The sequence below is a fragment of the Talpa occidentalis genome, unplaced genomic scaffold (assembly GCF_014898055.3).
Source record: "Talpa occidentalis isolate TD23 unplaced genomic scaffold, MPIMG_talOcc4v2.1 talOcc4.9, whole genome shotgun sequence".
Taxonomy (NCBI): Eukaryota; Metazoa; Chordata; class Mammalia; order Eulipotyphla; family Talpidae; genus Talpa; species Talpa occidentalis.
In genome coordinates this window covers 16,935,865-16,953,794 of record NW_023605305.1, presented here as the reverse complement: position 1 = coordinate 16,953,794, position 17,930 = coordinate 16,935,865, and the positions used below count along the sequence as shown (strand labels likewise).

Here is a 17,930-nt window from a genome sequence, read left to right as displayed (position 1 = left end):
TTTTACCACAGCATGGATTGAGGGGAATTCACACCGTTTTAGAAGCACAAATCCAGGCCACACCACTTCTAGAAGTGCAGCTCTTTGTCCCTCAGTTGTGCTGAGCCCTGTACCCAGGATTGGGGAGAAGTGAGGCCAGCACCCACCTGCGCACTTGGTACGGCTGATGAGGGGTGGCCCGGGGCGGCCAGTGCCCCCGTCACCTGGGCGCGTGAGCAGCACGCTGATCTCATACTCGGTGTCAGGGTCCAGGTGCCACAGCTTGTAGGTCTGCAGACTGACTGCGTGCACCTCTGCCCACGGGCCGCGAGACATGCGGTACTCGATCTCTTTGCGCACGATCGGCCCGTCGCCAATGATGGAGTTAGTGTTGAGCTGGATGATGAGGTAGGTGGGACCCGCGCGCAGCAGCTGTGGGGGCGCGATGGGGGTAGGAGGCTCTGTCAGGTGAAAGGGGGAAAGGTGGAACCGATGGATGGCACTGAGAGACCCGGGTCCCAACTCTGCATCCCACCAAATCCAAAGCCCCAAGAGCTTCACTGTCCTCCCAGAATCCCCATGCAGCCTGCAAGCTCTCAAGCCTGCAAGACCAATTCTCTGGCGCCCACTAAATCCCCAAGCCCTCAAGAGCTCACCGCTTCAAAGACTGACCCCACCCTCACACCTCAGCACGCTTCTATTCCCTTCCAGATCCCCAACTCTGCACCTCCGAAAGCCAGCTCAGGTCAACTCCAGTGCCATAGACGGGCTCACACTTTGACCCTGTCCCCCTAACCATCCGCCTCTCAGACCCCACCTCTTCTATCAGACCAGTTCCCATCAGAGACTCAGGCCTCACCTGGCAGACCATACCCCTGCCCCCAGTCAGACACAGCCAGGACCCATCCCTCCACAACCCATCCGCAACCAGACTTTTCGGTGTGGGGGGGTTGGGGGGGTGGGGGGATGGGGGGTGCTTAATGCAGGCAGACCCAGCTCCCTCCTCTCGCCCTCTGTGAGTGTCTGCGTGCTGACCCTTGACGATGAGCTCTGCGAAGTTGGAGACGCCAGCACCACGTGGGGCCTGGGACACACAGCGGTACAGGTCCTGCTCTGCAGGGCCCACCGCAGCAAGCGGGAAGGTGGCCAGGAAGCGCCGGTGGCTGATGTGCCGCACACTGGCCGCTGGGATCAGTGCCCCACTCTGCCTCTGTGTGGGGAGAAGGGACACGGTCAGAGGGAGGGTTCCGGTTCTGCTCTGCCTGGGGTGAGGGCAGTGGTAAATGTCCTGGCCCCATTTAGCCCTCCCTCCTACCTTGGGGGCATATGGGGCTCCTGGAACCAGCTCTGCCATAGGAAAACATAGGATAAGGTGCTTAAGAAAAGTGGCAGCTCTGTCTCTTATGGAGAGTGTGATTGGGAGGTCCTGGAGCTACAGTCTGTCCTGGGGGAATAGGGTCACCTGGAGCAGACCCTAAGGGAAAGCCCCAAGGTATGTTTGGGTGTGGATATGAAGGAAGGACACAGCACCCTGCAAGGGAGTCAAACCCAGAAGTTCCCCCTCACCTGCAGGAGGAAGTGCTCAGCCTCAGCTGCTCTGCCCGCTGCCATGCACTGGAACGAGGCGTTCTGGCCTGCGTTGACTTCCACGTCCCCAAGGCGGGAGAAGTGTGGGGCCTTTGCTGCAGGAATAGAGCCTGGGTGTGAACAGGACTTGTGCCCACTGTGGCCACCCAAACCCCTCGCCTTGCACCCCAGAGGGTTGGGACTCACCGCAGGGGTAGCTGAGAAGCAAGATGTCATCTAGGCCCATGTATCCCCTACGGTCTGGGGAGATGAGGGCCTCAAACAGCACCTGGGGGAGGCGGGAGGGTCCCTGTCATGCTGATATCTCTCCAGTCCTGCCTCGGGAGGTGCCCACATGAGCCCCTTTTCAGCTGTCTCCAGCCCTATCCTTCTCAACCAGCATAGTCCAGCCCAGCTCATAATGGCCCTCCCCACCAAGCCAGCTAATTGTGGAAGGGGCTATCAGTGCCTTGAGCTAACAACAGCAAGATCAGAGGTTCTATCCCAATCCTGGACAGCTACCTTCAAGCAGCAAAAATCTTTTCCTGGACACTTTCAAAGTCAGCACTCTTCCAACTCCCTTGAACTCAGCCATAGGCTATGATGGAGGTCATTATCAATGAACTTTGATGCTGAGCCTAGACTAAATAACCCAGGGCTAACTACAGACTGATCCTTGACCTTGGCCATACATTCACTCCTGAGGCTGAACACTGCCTAATTCCAATCACAGCCACTCTCTACTCTGACCTCTAGCTGACATCCCTCTCCCACCCAGGACAGGCTTACCGCAGACTGAACCCAGCCCACCTGATATTCATTGGGCCAGAAGGTGCTGACAGCCAGCTCAGCCTGGTGCCACTGACGGCCATGGGATCCAGTCATATTCCAAACAGCACTGCCCAGGGGACCCCCATTGACACGCACATAGATGCCCAAAGTGCCCGGGCTGTGCCCATCCCGGCTGTACAGGAAGTAACTGAACTGCACACAGTGGGTGTCGTTCTCGCTCAGGCTCTGGAAGATGATATGGGCCCGCTGACCTGGGCCATGCTGGGAAGCGTTGACCATCAAGTATGAACCTGCAAAGAGAGGAGGAACAGGCAGGAGCTGAGGAGAGCTTGGGGGACAGGACAAAACAAAGGACTCCAGATACTCAGACCCACGAGGTGTCAGGGGTTCTGAATTCAAGTTCCAGTTCTGGCTCACTGAGCAAGTCCTTGCACTTCCCTGCCTCTGTTTCCCAGAGGAGGGAGTCAGAGTTTTGACTTTTCGAAACCCTTTCTGGCATCCTCATCACCTGCAAGCACAATCCACACCCAGGCGGATCCATAGTTCAGAGCTGTGTTTGGAGGTGGGGCCAGGTCATTCATTGCAGGAATCAAGACGCTGACACATGACAGGCCCTCAGAGGCCCCCTCTTCTGAAGCCCTACCTCCCTGTCCCTCTATGGCCCCTGAATCATTAATAAAGTGTGCGTCTGTCTCCCCACCAGCCTGTCATGCCCCGGGGCTCCACTGTGTCCCCAGAACACACTTCAAACCCAAGCTGAATGAACTCTTAGAACAGAAATTGGATGAAGGATTCTGATTCCCTTTCCAGGCCCCCCCCCCCATCCCTCCCCTCCGCACACCACCCCAACTGCCAAGTATAAATTCCTGGGATAGAATTCGCTTGATTTCCAACCTGGAGAAAGGGAGCCCTGCCCCTTCCCCAGAGCTCCAGAAGCTTGGGGGTGGGGGCGGGAGCTGGCTGGACTCCACAACTTGGCTGGGAGATTTTGGCTTCCCTTCTGTGGAGAGAGGCCCCTGCAGCTGCTAAGGAGATGCCTGCAGCCACCCAGCACCACCTTCTCCTGGCTTGGCTGCCAGCCAACACAAGCTCATTCAGATCCCAAACCAGGAGGCTCCCTGCTCTGGGAGGGCTCCCCAGGGAGTCTGCTAGAAGGGATCTCATTCATCTCCGAGCCAGAAGCCTGTGGAGACAGGTCCCAGACCAGACCTAGTGGGGCAGTAAACAAAACTCCAGGTACCTATCCCCACCCAGGAAGGCGCACATCCCAGCCCTCAATAGTCTCTCTTGGCACACTCCTCGTCCCTCCTCTCTCCTCTCCCTGTGAGCAGTCGTGTGTCTTTCTCCCCCTTTCAACCTGACACTTACTGCCTTCATTCATGTCCTCTTCCTTCTCTCTCCTGCGCTCTCTGAATGTGACTCTCCCTCCTTCCTACTCTCTCCACCCCATCTCCCTTCCCCAGAATGTGAGCACAAGAGAGCAAAGCCCAGCTGCACCTTGTTTACCACTGCACCCCCTAAGATCCAGCAGGAGGCTCACACTAAATACTAAACGTCTCTCTCCCCTTTCTTCCTGGGCATGTCCCTGCTTGTGTGGGGGCAGGAGAGGGCAGAGCCCACACAGGGTGGTCAGGGCTATAAGAAGTATATTCACCTGTGAACCAGGCCTAGGCAGGGCCCTTAGGGGTATGGAGAGGGACCACATAGGATCCCTGCCACGGTGGGCACCCTGAAAGATCACTGCCAGATGGGTCAGACTTTACACTGGCTAGCACAGAGGTCAAACAAGGCTCTGAGAGCCCAAAGAAGGCAGGGATAAATGCCCCCAGGAGGGCACAGTGTGAGCAAACACACAGAGATGGTGGCGGGGAGGCCTCCAGGAGGCAAGGTGAATAGGTAGGAGAAGCCACCTATGCCAGGTGTGAGGGCTCTCTCCTGTTCCTTCAAGTGCGGCCTGAACCCTGAGAACCTTTGCTGCCTCCATTCCCACACCCTTGACTGCAGGTGCAACCTGGGACATGCTGTGGGTTGCTGACAAAGGTCTTGGCCCACTACTGTGATAGAAACTAGGAGGTGGTCTGTAGGCTGCCCAATTTTGGGGTTTCCTTAGCAAGTGGTTCTCACACTAAACTAAAGGTTGACCCAACCTTTATCAGTAATAAGGCTGATCATTTGGCCTCCATCTGTCTTATACTTTTCTTAATTCCCAGTTGATTCGGTACCCAGTGAAAGGGGTGCTAGTCAAGACATTCCTTCAAAAACCTCCAACAATGGCAACTCAATATAAATTGAACCCCTGCATGCCATCCCCATGTTATGCACTTCATAGTTACTATCTATAACCCTATGAAGTGAATTATTCTTCCCATTTCACACCCAGGATAATGGGAGCTCATAGAAGTGAGGGACTTGCCCAAGTTCACACAGCTGGTAATGTGAAACCAGGATTTCAGCAGAGTAGGAGGCCAGCACTAGAAGCCACATAATAAATCTCCTCACACCCAGTCCAGTGCGCACAACACCAAAAGTGCTCTATCCCAAAACAGGGCCAGAGCCAGTTATAAGTTGGGAAGGATCTGCACTTTCAGGAAGAAGGGAGCAGAGGAAGGAAGGTTTGATACATGTCTAGCCCCCACCGCATCTTCTAGTCCTAAGGAGACCAGGATTCAGAAGGTCTCAGGGAGGAGAGAACCTCCCAGCAGGTAGAGGATCTAGAGGGCCTGGCAGGAGGAGGGTGGATTCTGAACAAGCAAGTGGAAGAATCGAAGTGGGTTTTAGCTGACTGCTGTGAGGGCCTTTCATTACCAGAACCTGCACCCATTTCACAAGTAAAACTCCCAGCCACAACAACTGGACAGGGTCCAGAGTCCCACATTAGCAGTGTCTACATGTCATTAAGGACACGAAAGCAGATGAGCAGATAAGGGGTATGCCCAAGGTCACACAGCAGTGGGCAGAGCTGGCCCCCAAGGAAATAGTGATGAGAGTAGCTCACCATGGGGCAGGTCCGCAGGTGTCCGGGTGCCAGGGTGGATCCGCACCTGCTCCCATTGGAAGTCGTCGTACTGGGCCTGGCTGTACTCGCAGGGCACTGCTGGGTCGCTCGCCTCCTCAAAGGTGCAGCCGGCTGTGAGGGCAGGGTCTGTGAGCCAGGGTGGGCGGCTGGCCAGCAGGTGCTCCCACTGTCCCCTTCCACCCCAGGCCCACCCTCCTCCTCCCCAGCCCTCCTCACACTGCCCCTCCCAATACCAAGACCTCCATGCACCACCTGTGCCCTCAGTATTTCCCAGGACACAGCCACCGACCACTCAAGCGCCATGAAAGACCCTCCTCAATGAAAACTAATTATCACTAATTATCATATATCAGATCACTGTGCCTCACCCCGACTCATCAAAGCATGATTAGAATCATCCCACTTTACGGATGAGGAAGCCAAGTGAGAAGAGTCCAGGTGACTTCCTTAAGGTCACACAGCTGCTCAGTGGCAGTGGGGGGAGAAGAGGTGTTAGAACCAAGACACCCCTTCCTACCGGTCTGTATTTAATCACCTGCCCCTCCATCTTCACAGAGAGGACAAAGAGTGGCCTTGGGACTGGGGGTCATGAATGCCCTAAGACACGCCACCCCACAGCAGCTCCCCAAAATACCAGCAATTGCCACTGTTGGCCTCAGGCCAACACAGCGCTGCACAGCGCCGCACAGCACTAAAGCCTGCTAGGTGCAGGGTCTTCGGAGGCGGTATTGCTATTATTCCCACTTGGCAGCTGGGTACGGGGATTCAGTCACTGCCCTAAGTCACTGACTCATGTGTCTGCCTGCAGGAATGTGACGTGCAAAAGCAGTTGTGTATGTGATGCACACACCTGTGACTAGAGGAAGCAAATTCCTCTGATCTGGAACCAAATATTTATCGTTTAGATGGGGAGAAGGGGAGGCGGGAAGAGAGGGTCGAAACAGATGTGAGTCCTTTGGTCCATAAGGTAGCTTTCATCAAAGCAGCTCATCAAAGCCCTGAGCTGGGCAGCTAATAAACCTGAGAACACCTCTGGTTCAGAAAGTAACTGCAAACTGGTCCCTGCACTCTCTCCTGAATCTTGGTGTTTACAGTCCCATTGGGAATAGTCCAAAGCATCTGAGACCAGGAGAAAGCCTGAGCAAGTGGCAAGGAAGTGGCACAAATCCTGTCGGGCCCTGTCCTGGGTGACTGCCAGGGAGGCCTCCCAGATGGACCTTCCCATCCAGAATGACCCCTCTCCCTAGTCCCTGTCCACCCCCAGCCCTGTGTCACTGAGTCAGGCATTATTCCAGCTACAAACTCAGGGGTAACATCTCTGGGGCCAGGGCCACCAAGAAGAACTCCACCCCAGGAGAGGAATAATCAGCCCTCTCAGGTTCTAGGGGAAACCCCATCACCTCTAGTCTGGATGACTTAGGAGCCAGAAGCCCCAAAGTCAAGTCCTAACTCCTGCTAGAGACCCAGCCCCTGCTGGAGGCTGCAACCCTGGAGGGAGAGTGGAGGGCAGTGGGGGTGGGAGTGAAACTGCATCAGTAGATCAGACATCAGTTAGGACAAAAACGGTGGCAGGTAGACCCTGCACCTAGCAGACCCTGCACCTCCCAGACCCCTCCCTGGGAGCCCCATTTCTGCCAGAACAGCCCAGAGAAAGTGGGCTGAAGCAACCAGGACACTCCATGGACACAGACATGCACACACTCAGCACCTCCACCAAGGGACTCCCTCTCACCACCGTGACCACCAGGTGGGTGAGCCCTCAGTCACCCCCAAGGTCGGCGCTATTATTATTCCTATTTTACAGATGGACACTGAGGCACAGAGAGATGAGGTGGCTCGCCCAAGGCCGTCTCTGAAGACCTGGAAGCTGGGACTGAAGCCACCTGTCTTTATTCAAGCAGACTTGGTACAAACCAAGTAAGACTTCTGGGGTACCAGGGGCCACATGTAAATTCAGGCCCATTCTCAGGACGCATGCTCACTGACGGCACAAAGCAGGTTCCAATCCAGCATTATTAGAGGCACAGGGATGGTTAGGACTGCTCTGACCTCTGGGACCTCCCAGTCTGGGGGGGAAGGGGGAGGGGGACCAGGAATGAGACAAATGCCCAGCCAAAAGAGGGGCTGGGGAGGAGGGGAGTGCAGGGGAATGGTTTCCTGGAGGTGAATGCCCTGAGCAGAGTCTGGAAGGACAGGGTTCATCTGACCAGTAGACGTGGAAGCAGCACAGTAAGTCAGTAGTAAAGACCAGGTGGCCCAGGGTAAAGAGGAGACCCCAGGTTGTCCACAAGGAAGATGAGATTGGAAGGAGGGAGGCTGAGAGCAGGCCATGGAGGGCGGTAAGTGTCAGGATGAGTGTGGCCTGGTTTTGAATTGGGAAGACACAGTCGGTGTTTGAACAAGGGAGAGTCTAGATTCAGATGAGAAAAGCAACACATCCTATAAACCATGAGGGCAGATGGCTTCTCCAGAGGGCACCATGGGAGCAGGAGGGAGCCCCCAGGGGGTCCAGAGTCAGATGGTGCCCCCTGTTTGCATCCTGCATGCAATAAACACACACTCCCATCACACCCAGAGTGCTGCATAACACAACACACTCACACTCATTCATGTTTACACACACAGTCCCATCACACCCAGAGTAGTCTTAGGGACACAGTCTCAGTTGGACTGGGAACAGGGTGACCAGAACCCTCCCTGGGAGCCCCACCTCTGCCAGGACGCCCAGAGAAATTGGGCTGAAGCAACCAAGACCCCCATTCGCTCCCCCAACCTCAGCACAAACTAGCCCAGCTACATTCCTCAGCTAATCTCCCCAATCAGGAAGGCGGTTGCCTGAGCAACCGTCAGCCACAATTTTGGAAGGCAGGAAGATGGCTTATCCACATCCGCTGGAGTCTGGATGGGGTGATATAAGGGGCAAAACAACCTCTGCAGGAGCCAGAATGCGGGAGGCGGGGGTCTCCCTGGTGTGAGGGCCTCCACCCCTCCATATGTGTGTTTCCATATGTTGGAGGGGAGGGTGCGTATGCACACATGTGCATGCACACGTGACTGTAGGGTTGATAGCCTGGTGCTGATTTGTGAGTACTCAAATGGGAGGCAGGAGACCTGGATCTAATTCTTGCTGAGCCTCTAATTTTCTATGTGACCATAAGCAGGTGACTTGCTCCCTCTCTGAACCCCTGCTTCCAAGCCTATGAAATGAGAATGGGGACCCAAGTGACCTCTAAAGCTGCTTCTACCTCTAGAAGTCTGATTCCATCTGTGTGAGTATGCATGTGAGCCAGAACAATGGGAGGGCCAGAGAGTGATGCTATGGGGAGAGGCAGGTGAGGGTGGGTATGGGTGTATGAGAGTGTGGGCCTCCCTGGCAGTGTGCTGTGAAGTTGTGGGTGTGTGGGTACACAAGACACATGCAGAAGGACATGGCACATTCAGTGGTCAGCATGTGCCTGTGGGTTAGGTGAGGCAGGGGTGTGTGTGCGTGTGTGTGTGTGTGTGTGTGTGTGTACATGTGAGCACAAGCATATGAACACCAGACCTTCCTTTCACCTGTACCAACTGCAGCTGCCAGCAGCCACCAAGGTCTTCTAAAGACCCTAGGTACACAGTGTGTTTGCAATGAGATTCTTCTTCCCTTTGGTTAGTCAACTGAACACCCATTCCCCAGAGAGGCCCTAGGAGAAATAAAACTCTCAACAAATTTTGAATTTCATGGTTGCTATCATACCCAATCCCAGGCACAGCCCCAACCAGGGCTTAGGGAACCCAAATACAACTTTCGTGACAACACTGGACTATTTCACCACCCAAAGCCATGCCCTGATCCTAGATAGCGCAACCCAACTTGGAGCCAACATTGCCTCACCCCCAGACCTTCTTGCACAACCCAGCCCTATCCCACATGCTCCACCCCAGCTACAGCTCCATCTCAGGCCCGTCTAACCCCCACATCTCCCTTCCTAAGATTAGGGACTGTCCCAAGCCCCATCTGTGTATAGCAGGTGGCCAACAGAACGGAGATCCAGGGAAGAGGAGCCTGTGGTGCAGTGCAGAAGAACTGCTAGGTGTGGGAAGCCAGTCTAGAATACAAGCTCAACACAGTCCCAAGGAGCAGCAGAGATGCAGGCTGGCGGGCATTGGGCAAAGTGACAGAAAAGGGGCCAGTACAGATGTCTGCAAAACAGTGAATTCAGTGCAAGGGCTGGTCCTGAAATCCAATGGAGACGCACAACCCAATGGTGAACAGGTACCGGGCAGGGTGAGGCCCAGGCAGTGACCCCATGCGGTGCACAGATACAATGTTAGATTCTGTGCAAAGGTGCTACCTGCAAACCCAGTCCCAAAGCAGTCCCCAAGCTGCACAGTAGGGAGAGACTACAGGTGCAGTGTGCAGTGGAGGGGGAGAGGAAGTTTGAGGGAAGGGGGACAGAGGTGTAAGCCGTGATGCAAAGATGCAAGGAGGTAGGTCGGCTGGGGTTGCCAACAGAAACATCAAGAAAGACCAAGATATCTTCAGGGACAGCATTAAGTTAGGAGAGCGCGATGGGGAGGACTGGGCCATGAGAAGGCATAGATGCAGTGAGGTGAAGCAGCGGGACAGAAGTGCTCCTGGGCAGAGGTACACTGTGTTGGTACAGAACAATGGTGGGAGGCAGAGGGGCTAGGCCCAGAAACTTGAGTCCAACCCCCAATATAATGCAGATGCTCATTGCAATAATGCAGTGCCCTAGCTGTGATGCCACGTGATGCGACGATGCATAGTGGCATGCCATCTGCAGGCACAGAGCAGTGGTGCATTGCTAGAGTCCACACCCTGGGTGATGGAGACTGCCCAATGGGCTAGCACAGCCTAAAACAGAAATGCTCTAGGGGCAAGCATGCAACGTGGCCACAGAAAGCCTGCAGTGGGGCAGCGTGCGAGTCTACCTTTCCAACACCACAGCACAGAAGAGGAACAGATGGGGTTACAACTGCAAGATGGTACAGTACAATGGGGCAATGCAGACACCCCAGAGAATCCACACAGCCAATGCAATGCAGAATCCAGCACAGTCATGCAGCGTAGGGCTAAGACACAGGTAGCACAAGGATACAATGCAGTAGGCCAGTTCTGGCTTATTCTGGTTCTAGGAACCCAAGAGCACACACCCAGGGCAGTCTAGAGTGACTGGACTGAGTGAAGAAAAAGTGTGGCACGCTGCAGAGTGAAGGCAGAGATGTGGCACACTGCAGAAGCACTGGAGGGAGGAATTCACATGCCCCGCTGGCATGCACTGAAAGCAGAGACGCCCATACTCCTGGAAAACCCTCTCTGTGTGCAGTTCTGCCAGCTGGGCTGGTTACCCACAGGTTGGGGAGCCGAGGCCTCATCTTTCCTGTGGGCTTCCCTCCACTCCACCCCCACCCTCAACATCTTCCACCCCAGTGACTCTGCAAGGGCACAGGATAAGGCCATGGCCACCTCTGGACAGGCAGCCAGAACTGAGCACATTGTCCAGGTATTTATATCTGAGAGGGCCCCAGTGCACTGGCAGGCACACAATGAATTCAGATTCTGCTGAAAAGCTTTTGAACAACTAAAGCACATCCCCTGGCCCCCTGCCCAGGGCAGGGCAATGTGGGCAAGACAGAGGACAGCAGAGGGGGAGACCTATTGGACTAGACCCTGGTACCAGGTGGGTGGAAAGTGGGATGAACAGGGATAGACTGTGGAGGGGAGCCAGACCCCACCAACCTAGCTGGTCACTCCTCACCTCCATCCACCCCTCTCAGGCCAGGACTTCATCAGAAGCCAAGAACAACTCTTCTCTGACATACAGGAATCCTGCGCTCACATATACTTAATAACAGCACCTCTAGTGCTTATTATGTGCCAGAATCTGCCCTAAACTATATCTATGTCAATTATATCTTCGTGGCAACCCCAGGCAGCATATTCTATTGTTATCTCCATCTCTCGGATGACAAAGGCCTAGAGATGTCACGTAACTTGCTCCAGCAAGTGGGTGGAGCCAATGACAGAACCCAGGTGGTCTGGCTCCCAAGCCCATGCTCTCGAACACCACACTTGTTAAAACACATATGCGCACACATGCACAACCACAAGGGAGCTCACGTATAGTCACATACATGTGCACACATTCTGAGCAATGTATTCCCCTCTCTGCTGAGTTCACATAGCTTGTCCAGATGGGAATCTCACACCTCCCAGTTGTCCTCTTATCCCCCAGCTGTCCCATATCCCTCTGTTCTCTCCATTTCCCTCTGTCCCCCAACCCTCAGTTCCCCCAACACCACCTCATTCCCAGCTAACCCCAATTCCCAGAGAGATCTTCACTGCTACTTATCTGCCATTCCCCAGAGCCCCCCAGCCACCAGCATGACATCCCCCACCCCAGCCGTAGTCTTTGCCCATCAAATATGCCCAACAATACCCTTTCTGATACCCCATTCCAACCCTCCTGCCAACTTTTCCACGTTTTGGAATAAACTTCAGCAACCTCTAGTCCCTGGGAATCTGCCCAAGATCTCCCAGATCACCAACTAACAGCCTCTTCTGAGTTTTCCATCCCAGGTGTCCCCCCACCCAGCCATTCTGCCCTAAGTCAGCCAAGAGGGAACCGACTGCTCTGGGGAGCCCTGGTACCCCCTTCCATCCTTTGTGAGGCTTCCTTATGTAGCCAGTGGTTCACAATTATGCCAACACTGAGCAAGCACCTGCTGTGTACAAGGCCCTGGGGACAGGAGATGACAAAGGCCAAGGCCAGTGCTAGGGGTTCCCAGCCAGTGAGCAGGGGAGCCAGAAGGCAGCCGAATGCACACGGATGTACAGTATCTGGGAGACTCCAGCCAGCAGCACCAGGAGGGTCAGGATGGCTTCGCCAGGAAAGCAACCTCAGAGCTGGACTCTGAAGCGCGTGGGCAGGCCCCCCTGAGAGGAAAGAGGGACAGAGGTTCAAAGAAGAATACAAAAGGACCCGAAGGTTGTGGGGTTAACACTGTCCTGGTCATCAAGGCTCATAAGGAGAGTGGGGAGCAGGTGGGTCAGGGGAGAAGAGGCATAAACTTGAAGCTATGGCAGGAAGCTGGGGTGGGTCATGCAGGGAGGGGAGCCTCTCCTGTCTTATTCGGGCTTGGGTTTTGTCCCCTGGGAGCTGGGGCATCTTCAGCTGGGGATGAGGGAGTGGCAGCACCCTATGTCTGCCTGACAGAGGTCATTTTGGTCACAGTGTGCTGTAAGTTTTGGAGAGCTGATGGCAGAATAAAGGCCAAAAAAGGAGGCTGTGCAATAATCTGGGCAAGAAATGATGGGCTGGGAAGAGGGGGGCATGGATTCAACAAAACCTCCTTCAAAGGCCACTGAGTGATGGTACACCCAGACCAATTCTAAGCCCTGAGGTGTCCAGGTCTCACTGAAGATGCTACAGACCTCACACTTCAAGACCAGCAGTGTCCAGAGAACTTTCCTGCATGATGGAAATGCTCTCTACCCGCACCCACCCATACGATAGGCGCTGGCAACACGCAACGCTTGAGGATTTGAATCCGGCTGGTGCACATGAGGGACTCAATTTTTAGCTTAATGAATTTTAACTATTTAAATGTAATCGCCACATGGAACTGGTTACAACAGTGCTGGAGAGTGCAGAGACAGCGACCATTTCCATCCGTATAGAAAGTTCTTTTGGATAATGCAACTCTAGACTGACTCCGGTGGGGCTCCTGGCCCCTAGAGTCTAAAGGGAGATCAGGATACAAGCCCCAGGGAAGGAGGCGTCACAGGCTGTAATCCCTGGTCCACAGCTGGGCAGAGTGACCAGGACACTCACACAAAGGCAACACCCCTTTCCAGGAGAAACAGATACCTGAATATAACTAGATACACCCACCACAAGGCCCCACAACCAGACTCACAAACATCCAGATACTCCAACACATGGGTACCCTGTTGCTAGATACACAGGTACCCCCACACACAGACACTCGGGAGACCCTCACCCAGATACCAGGCTCCTGGACAGCCCCATATGTGAATGCAACACACAAACACTCGGGCACTTGACGCCCATTAGCCTGAGGACTCCCACATACCAGGACACACCCACATCCAGACCTCCAGACACGATTTGCATGCCCTGATCTTCCCACATGCTAGTATGTGGACCCCACACCTAGATACTGAGAGACCACCCACCCAAATAGCACTGCACCCAAACTCCACTTAAATGCCCAGACACCCTAGTAGTATCAGGCTCCCCAGGGGCCAAAGCAGTCAACTCCCTACACAGAGTTGGCTAGACACCCCAACAGGCCACTCATATACCCTACGCTCCAAGCTACAATCACACACACACACAATACACACACACACACACACACGCACACTAGCCAGATGCTGGGATCACACCTGCTCACACCTCAGCTGTCCTCCTCCAAGCCCACCCACACAGGTCCTTTCCTGCCTCCCTTCCCTCCCAAGCACCAGGACAGAGCTGTGAGCCCACCCGCCTGCTCCAAGACCTGGGACAGAGGACTGAGGCAGAGTGGGCTCAGAACCTCCCTGCCCCTCCTGACGCAGGTCCGCCCTCCCTCCTTCCCAGACGCTCAGCCTGACGGTTGGGACTGATGCTTCTCACCAGCTGCTGAGGCCTCGGCACAAAGGGCTGAGGACAGGACAGCCCCCACCAGCTGCTGGGTGCGTTGGAGAACAGTGCTGGGAGCTGGGGGGGAGGGGCTGGCAGGCAGAGGACCTGTTCTTTCCAGACTTAACCTCCTCAACTCACAGCTCCCAGAGGAGCTCTTGGTGTGCCCTTTCCACAACACACCATCCCCCAGCAGAATTTTCCAGATTCCTGGAGGGAAAACCTGTTTCTTTAATCTCTACTTTCAGTGGAGTCAGTGCGCCCCCATCTGGCATCTCCAGTCCAAAACCTGACCCACTGGACTTCATTCATTCTTTCATGTCCTACATATTTACTGAGCACAAGTGAGCCAGGCCTGGGACCTTGTGTACTCATCCTTGTCTGCTAAGGATTCAGAGGTGGACTAAATACCAGTTCCTGTCTGCAGAGAACTCGCAATCTGTAAAGGAGACCAAACCTATAGGCTGTAATTACACTTTCAATCAACCTTCACCCTCCCTTCCTGGGCTGAACAGGGAGTAACTAAGGGAGGCTTCAGGGGGCAGATGATGTCTGAGCTGAGAGCTGAAGGAGCAGGAGTTCACCAGTGGGGTTAGAAGTGGATTTGAGTTCTGGGAAGAAAGCACAGCTTGTGCAAAGAACCAGAGAGGAGATCGCAGGTAATGGGCACTTAGGGGCTGTTGGCGAGCAGATCGGACTGGACAGAGCGTAGGATGCAAGGGCATCCTTGCATCAGTCAGTGGCACCAAATGAGATAGGTCTGGGGCTAGACTGGCAACAGGCAGGACTTAACTCTGAAGACAACAGGGATCCTTCAAAGGACTTCAAAGCAGAGTTTCAAACATGTATTAGGAAGATTCCTGGCCTCGTGGAGGAAGGAATGTAGGGAAAAGGTGAGAGATGGCTAAGGATGAAGAAAAGGAGGCAGAGAGAGATCCTGAGAGGATGTATGGCTCCAAAGAGGCAAGGAGGTTGAGAGAGGAAGGGGGCAAGACACCCCCGACCACTCTAGCTAACCCAGACAGGCATGAAAAGGCAACCCCACAAGTCTAACTTAGCTGATAAAAGCGGGGCAGGATGGCAGAATGCCTGCAGCAAGCCCAGCACCCACCCCATATTTTCTGACACCAGAGTTGGGCAGGAGGCTGCCAGTGAAGCTCAGCACCCCCACTCTGGCCACTCTGATTGTTTCCTTCTGCGTCCCCTCCCCCAGCCCCAGGAAGAAGGGCCAGCTGCCCAGAGAAGCCTTTATTGCCCAACCTGAAACCACTGGGCAGCCTCTCCCTCATTCCTGTTGTTCGAAACTCCAGCAACCAAAAGGACAGAATGAGCTAGAACAGGGCCAAATAAATTACTGCCAGATTTGCAAGGCTCAGAGAAATCACACACCACCTTGGGCGGGGAAGAGGGGGAGGCAGGGGGCATTCAGGGAACTGGGTTGACTCTACCCAGATTGGGGGCAAAGGCAGGGTACCAGAAACTTTGGAAGTGATGTGACTTGCCCAAGGCCACGAGGACAGCAAGTGTCCAGCCAGCACATGAACCCAGATTCCCCAGCTTCATGCAGTCACGGCCTGGGGCTCTGCAACGGTCCTCACCAACATCTTTGTCCCCCTGCACTCACGGATGGAGTCTCACCATCTGCGAACACGCAAACCATTACTATGAGGCCCATTCGAGAGATGAGGAAACTGAGCCCCCAGGGATGGAAGTAACTCCCTCAAGTCTCACTCCCACCCCTCAGTTCTTGACAATCCATCAGCCCTGCTGCAGAAGTTGAAGCAAAGCAGGGTTCTCAGAATGGGGGGTGGGGGGTGGGGGGAGACCTCATAGTGCCCCCTCGGGTCTGACCCGACGGTGGAGGAAGGACCCAACGCGCTGCGGGAGGGGGCCCGGGCGCGGTGGGAGGTTAACAGAGGCAAGTCGCCTCGGGGTTCCCTCTGGGCAGGCCTGGCCCCTGCCCGAGGCTTCCGCGGGAGCCGCCGCCCGCCCGGGAGCTGCAATCTGAGGCTGAAGGAGCCGCGGCGAACTCGATCCGGGGGAAGCCGGTTCGGCGCCCCGGCCAGGCTCCTGCCCCGGGCGCCTCCCGTTGCCCCCGTTACTCGGCGCCCCAGGACTGGGCTGGAGCTGCCCAACCTGTGGGGGTGGGAGAGGTGATAACCCTCCCCCGGGGGGGCCACACAACCCCCGCCCCCCACCCCGTCTCAGGAGAGGGGTCGGGCGCAGCTCCCCACAGCTCAGCGAGGGATGTGGGGCCTGGGTGGGGGCGAAAAGGAGGGCGCCAGCGGCACACGCACACACCACCACGCCGCACACGCGGGCCCCAGCACGGACGGGCCCACGGACGCCAGCTCTGGGTACACATTTGTGTACGTGATCACACTAACCCCCCACACACGCACCCCAAAAGACGCCAGACGCCGAGCACCCGCAGAGACCGCGCGGCCACACCGCGGCCGGCACACGCGGCGGTCCGGGGGGCGGGGAGGCCGCACAAAGTTGCGGAGTCGCCCCAAGGAGCGTCCCGGGAGACCCCGGCGGCCGCGGGCCCCCCGCGCGCACCCGGAGGTGGCGCCGCCCGGCGTCGGAGAGCCAGGCCTGCCCGCGCCCAGACGCCGCGGCCGCGCCGGCCGACCCCCGCCCCGCGCCCGGCACCCGCGGCGGCCCCGCAGGAGCGCCCCGGGGCCCCCCGCCCCGGCCCCGGCGCCGCCGCGGACCAGCCGCCCGCCCGCGCCGCGCGGAACTTGCGAAACAACAAACAGCCCGACATGTCGGAGGCGGCGGCCTCGGGGGCCCCGGTCCTCCCCCCGGAGCCGCAGGCCCGGCCCGCCCGGCGCAGAGGGGGCTCCGCGGAGACAACTTGTTCCGGGCCCGCGCGTCACACATGCGGGACACACACACACACACACACGCACACACACATCCTGCCACCGCCCCCTCTGGCGGCCTCGGGCCCGGAGCACACACTCAGCCCTGGCCCAGGCGCGCGCCACACTCGCAACATTCCTGGACACGCAGCCAGCGCGCACGGGCACACTCACACTCGCACCCACTCCAGACACGCTCCTGCACGCGCATTCCCGGCACACTTGGCAGCCACTCGGACCCACGCAGTGCCCGGCGGTGCACACCAGCCCCAGACGCTCCCACACGCACACACCGTGCACACAGCGCACCGACACACAGTCCGGACCCATTCCCACGCCTGCACACATGTGTACACGGATCTCCCGACACACACACTACACACGCATCCCCTGAGCCACACGCGGGCAGAACCCACAGAACACTCCGGCCACGCGCATAACGCACACACGACACATTCTCAGACACAAAACAAACAGCACCGGGGCATACAAAAGGCAAACAAATGCAACACATTAACAGATACAACTCTGATGACACAACCAACTCATGCACACACAACACGCACACACCCTACTTGGCCGCACGGACACTACACACCGACGCTCAGCGATGCCTCGATGCACACACATCATTCACGGGAACATACTCGGAGACACACAACCCGGTACTCGGCACCTTTTCTTGCACGCGAAACTCGCGGACACACAACATTCGCAGACGCGAAATACCCCGAGCACAGGATCGCACATCCAGCATTCGGACACACACAGGGACGGCGCTGGCAACACCCGGGCACCGACACTCACACTTTCTTCTGAGATACGCCACGGGCCCGAGGGCTCCGCCGGGCAAACTGGGTCCGACCGACGCGCTTACCTGCCGGAGTCTCGGTCTCGGGCGCGCAGAGCTGGAAGGTGAGCGCCAGAACCAGAGCCTGGGCGCGGGCCATGGTGCGCCGCCGCCCGCCCGGGGCCCAGCGCAGGGGGCGCGGCGGCCGGAGCCCCAGCCCAGCCGCAGGCGAGCCGGAGCCGGAGCGAAGCGGCGCGGCGCGGAGCGGGACT

The 17,930-nt window shown here is 56.5% G+C and overlaps 1 protein-coding gene across 6 annotated transcripts in view; it reads right to left on the bottom strand.

Moving 5' to 3' along the window:
• The window catches only part of PTPRU (protein tyrosine phosphatase receptor type U), a 74,890-nt gene extending 56,960 nt beyond the window's left edge, over positions 1-17,930 (bottom strand). For 3 of the 6 annotated variants that reach the window (XM_037498235.2, XM_037498236.2, XM_054690954.1), the window contains exons 1-7: positions 17,746-17,818; positions 5,333-5,464; positions 2,356-2,627; positions 1,753-1,834; positions 1,546-1,661; positions 1,015-1,189; positions 147-440 (exon numbers count right to left, since the gene is read on the bottom strand). In XM_037498235.2, the coding sequence (XP_037354132.1) occupies positions 147-440; positions 1,015-1,189; positions 1,546-1,661; positions 1,753-1,834; positions 2,356-2,627; positions 5,333-5,464; positions 17,746-17,818 (1,144 nt within the window). Of the gene's footprint in view, positions 1-146; positions 441-1,014; positions 1,190-1,545; positions 1,662-1,752; positions 1,835-2,355; positions 2,628-5,332; positions 5,465-17,745 lie in introns of those variants that run through there. The other 3 variants (XM_037498237.2, XM_037498238.2, XM_054690955.1) reach the window with 2 other exon arrangements.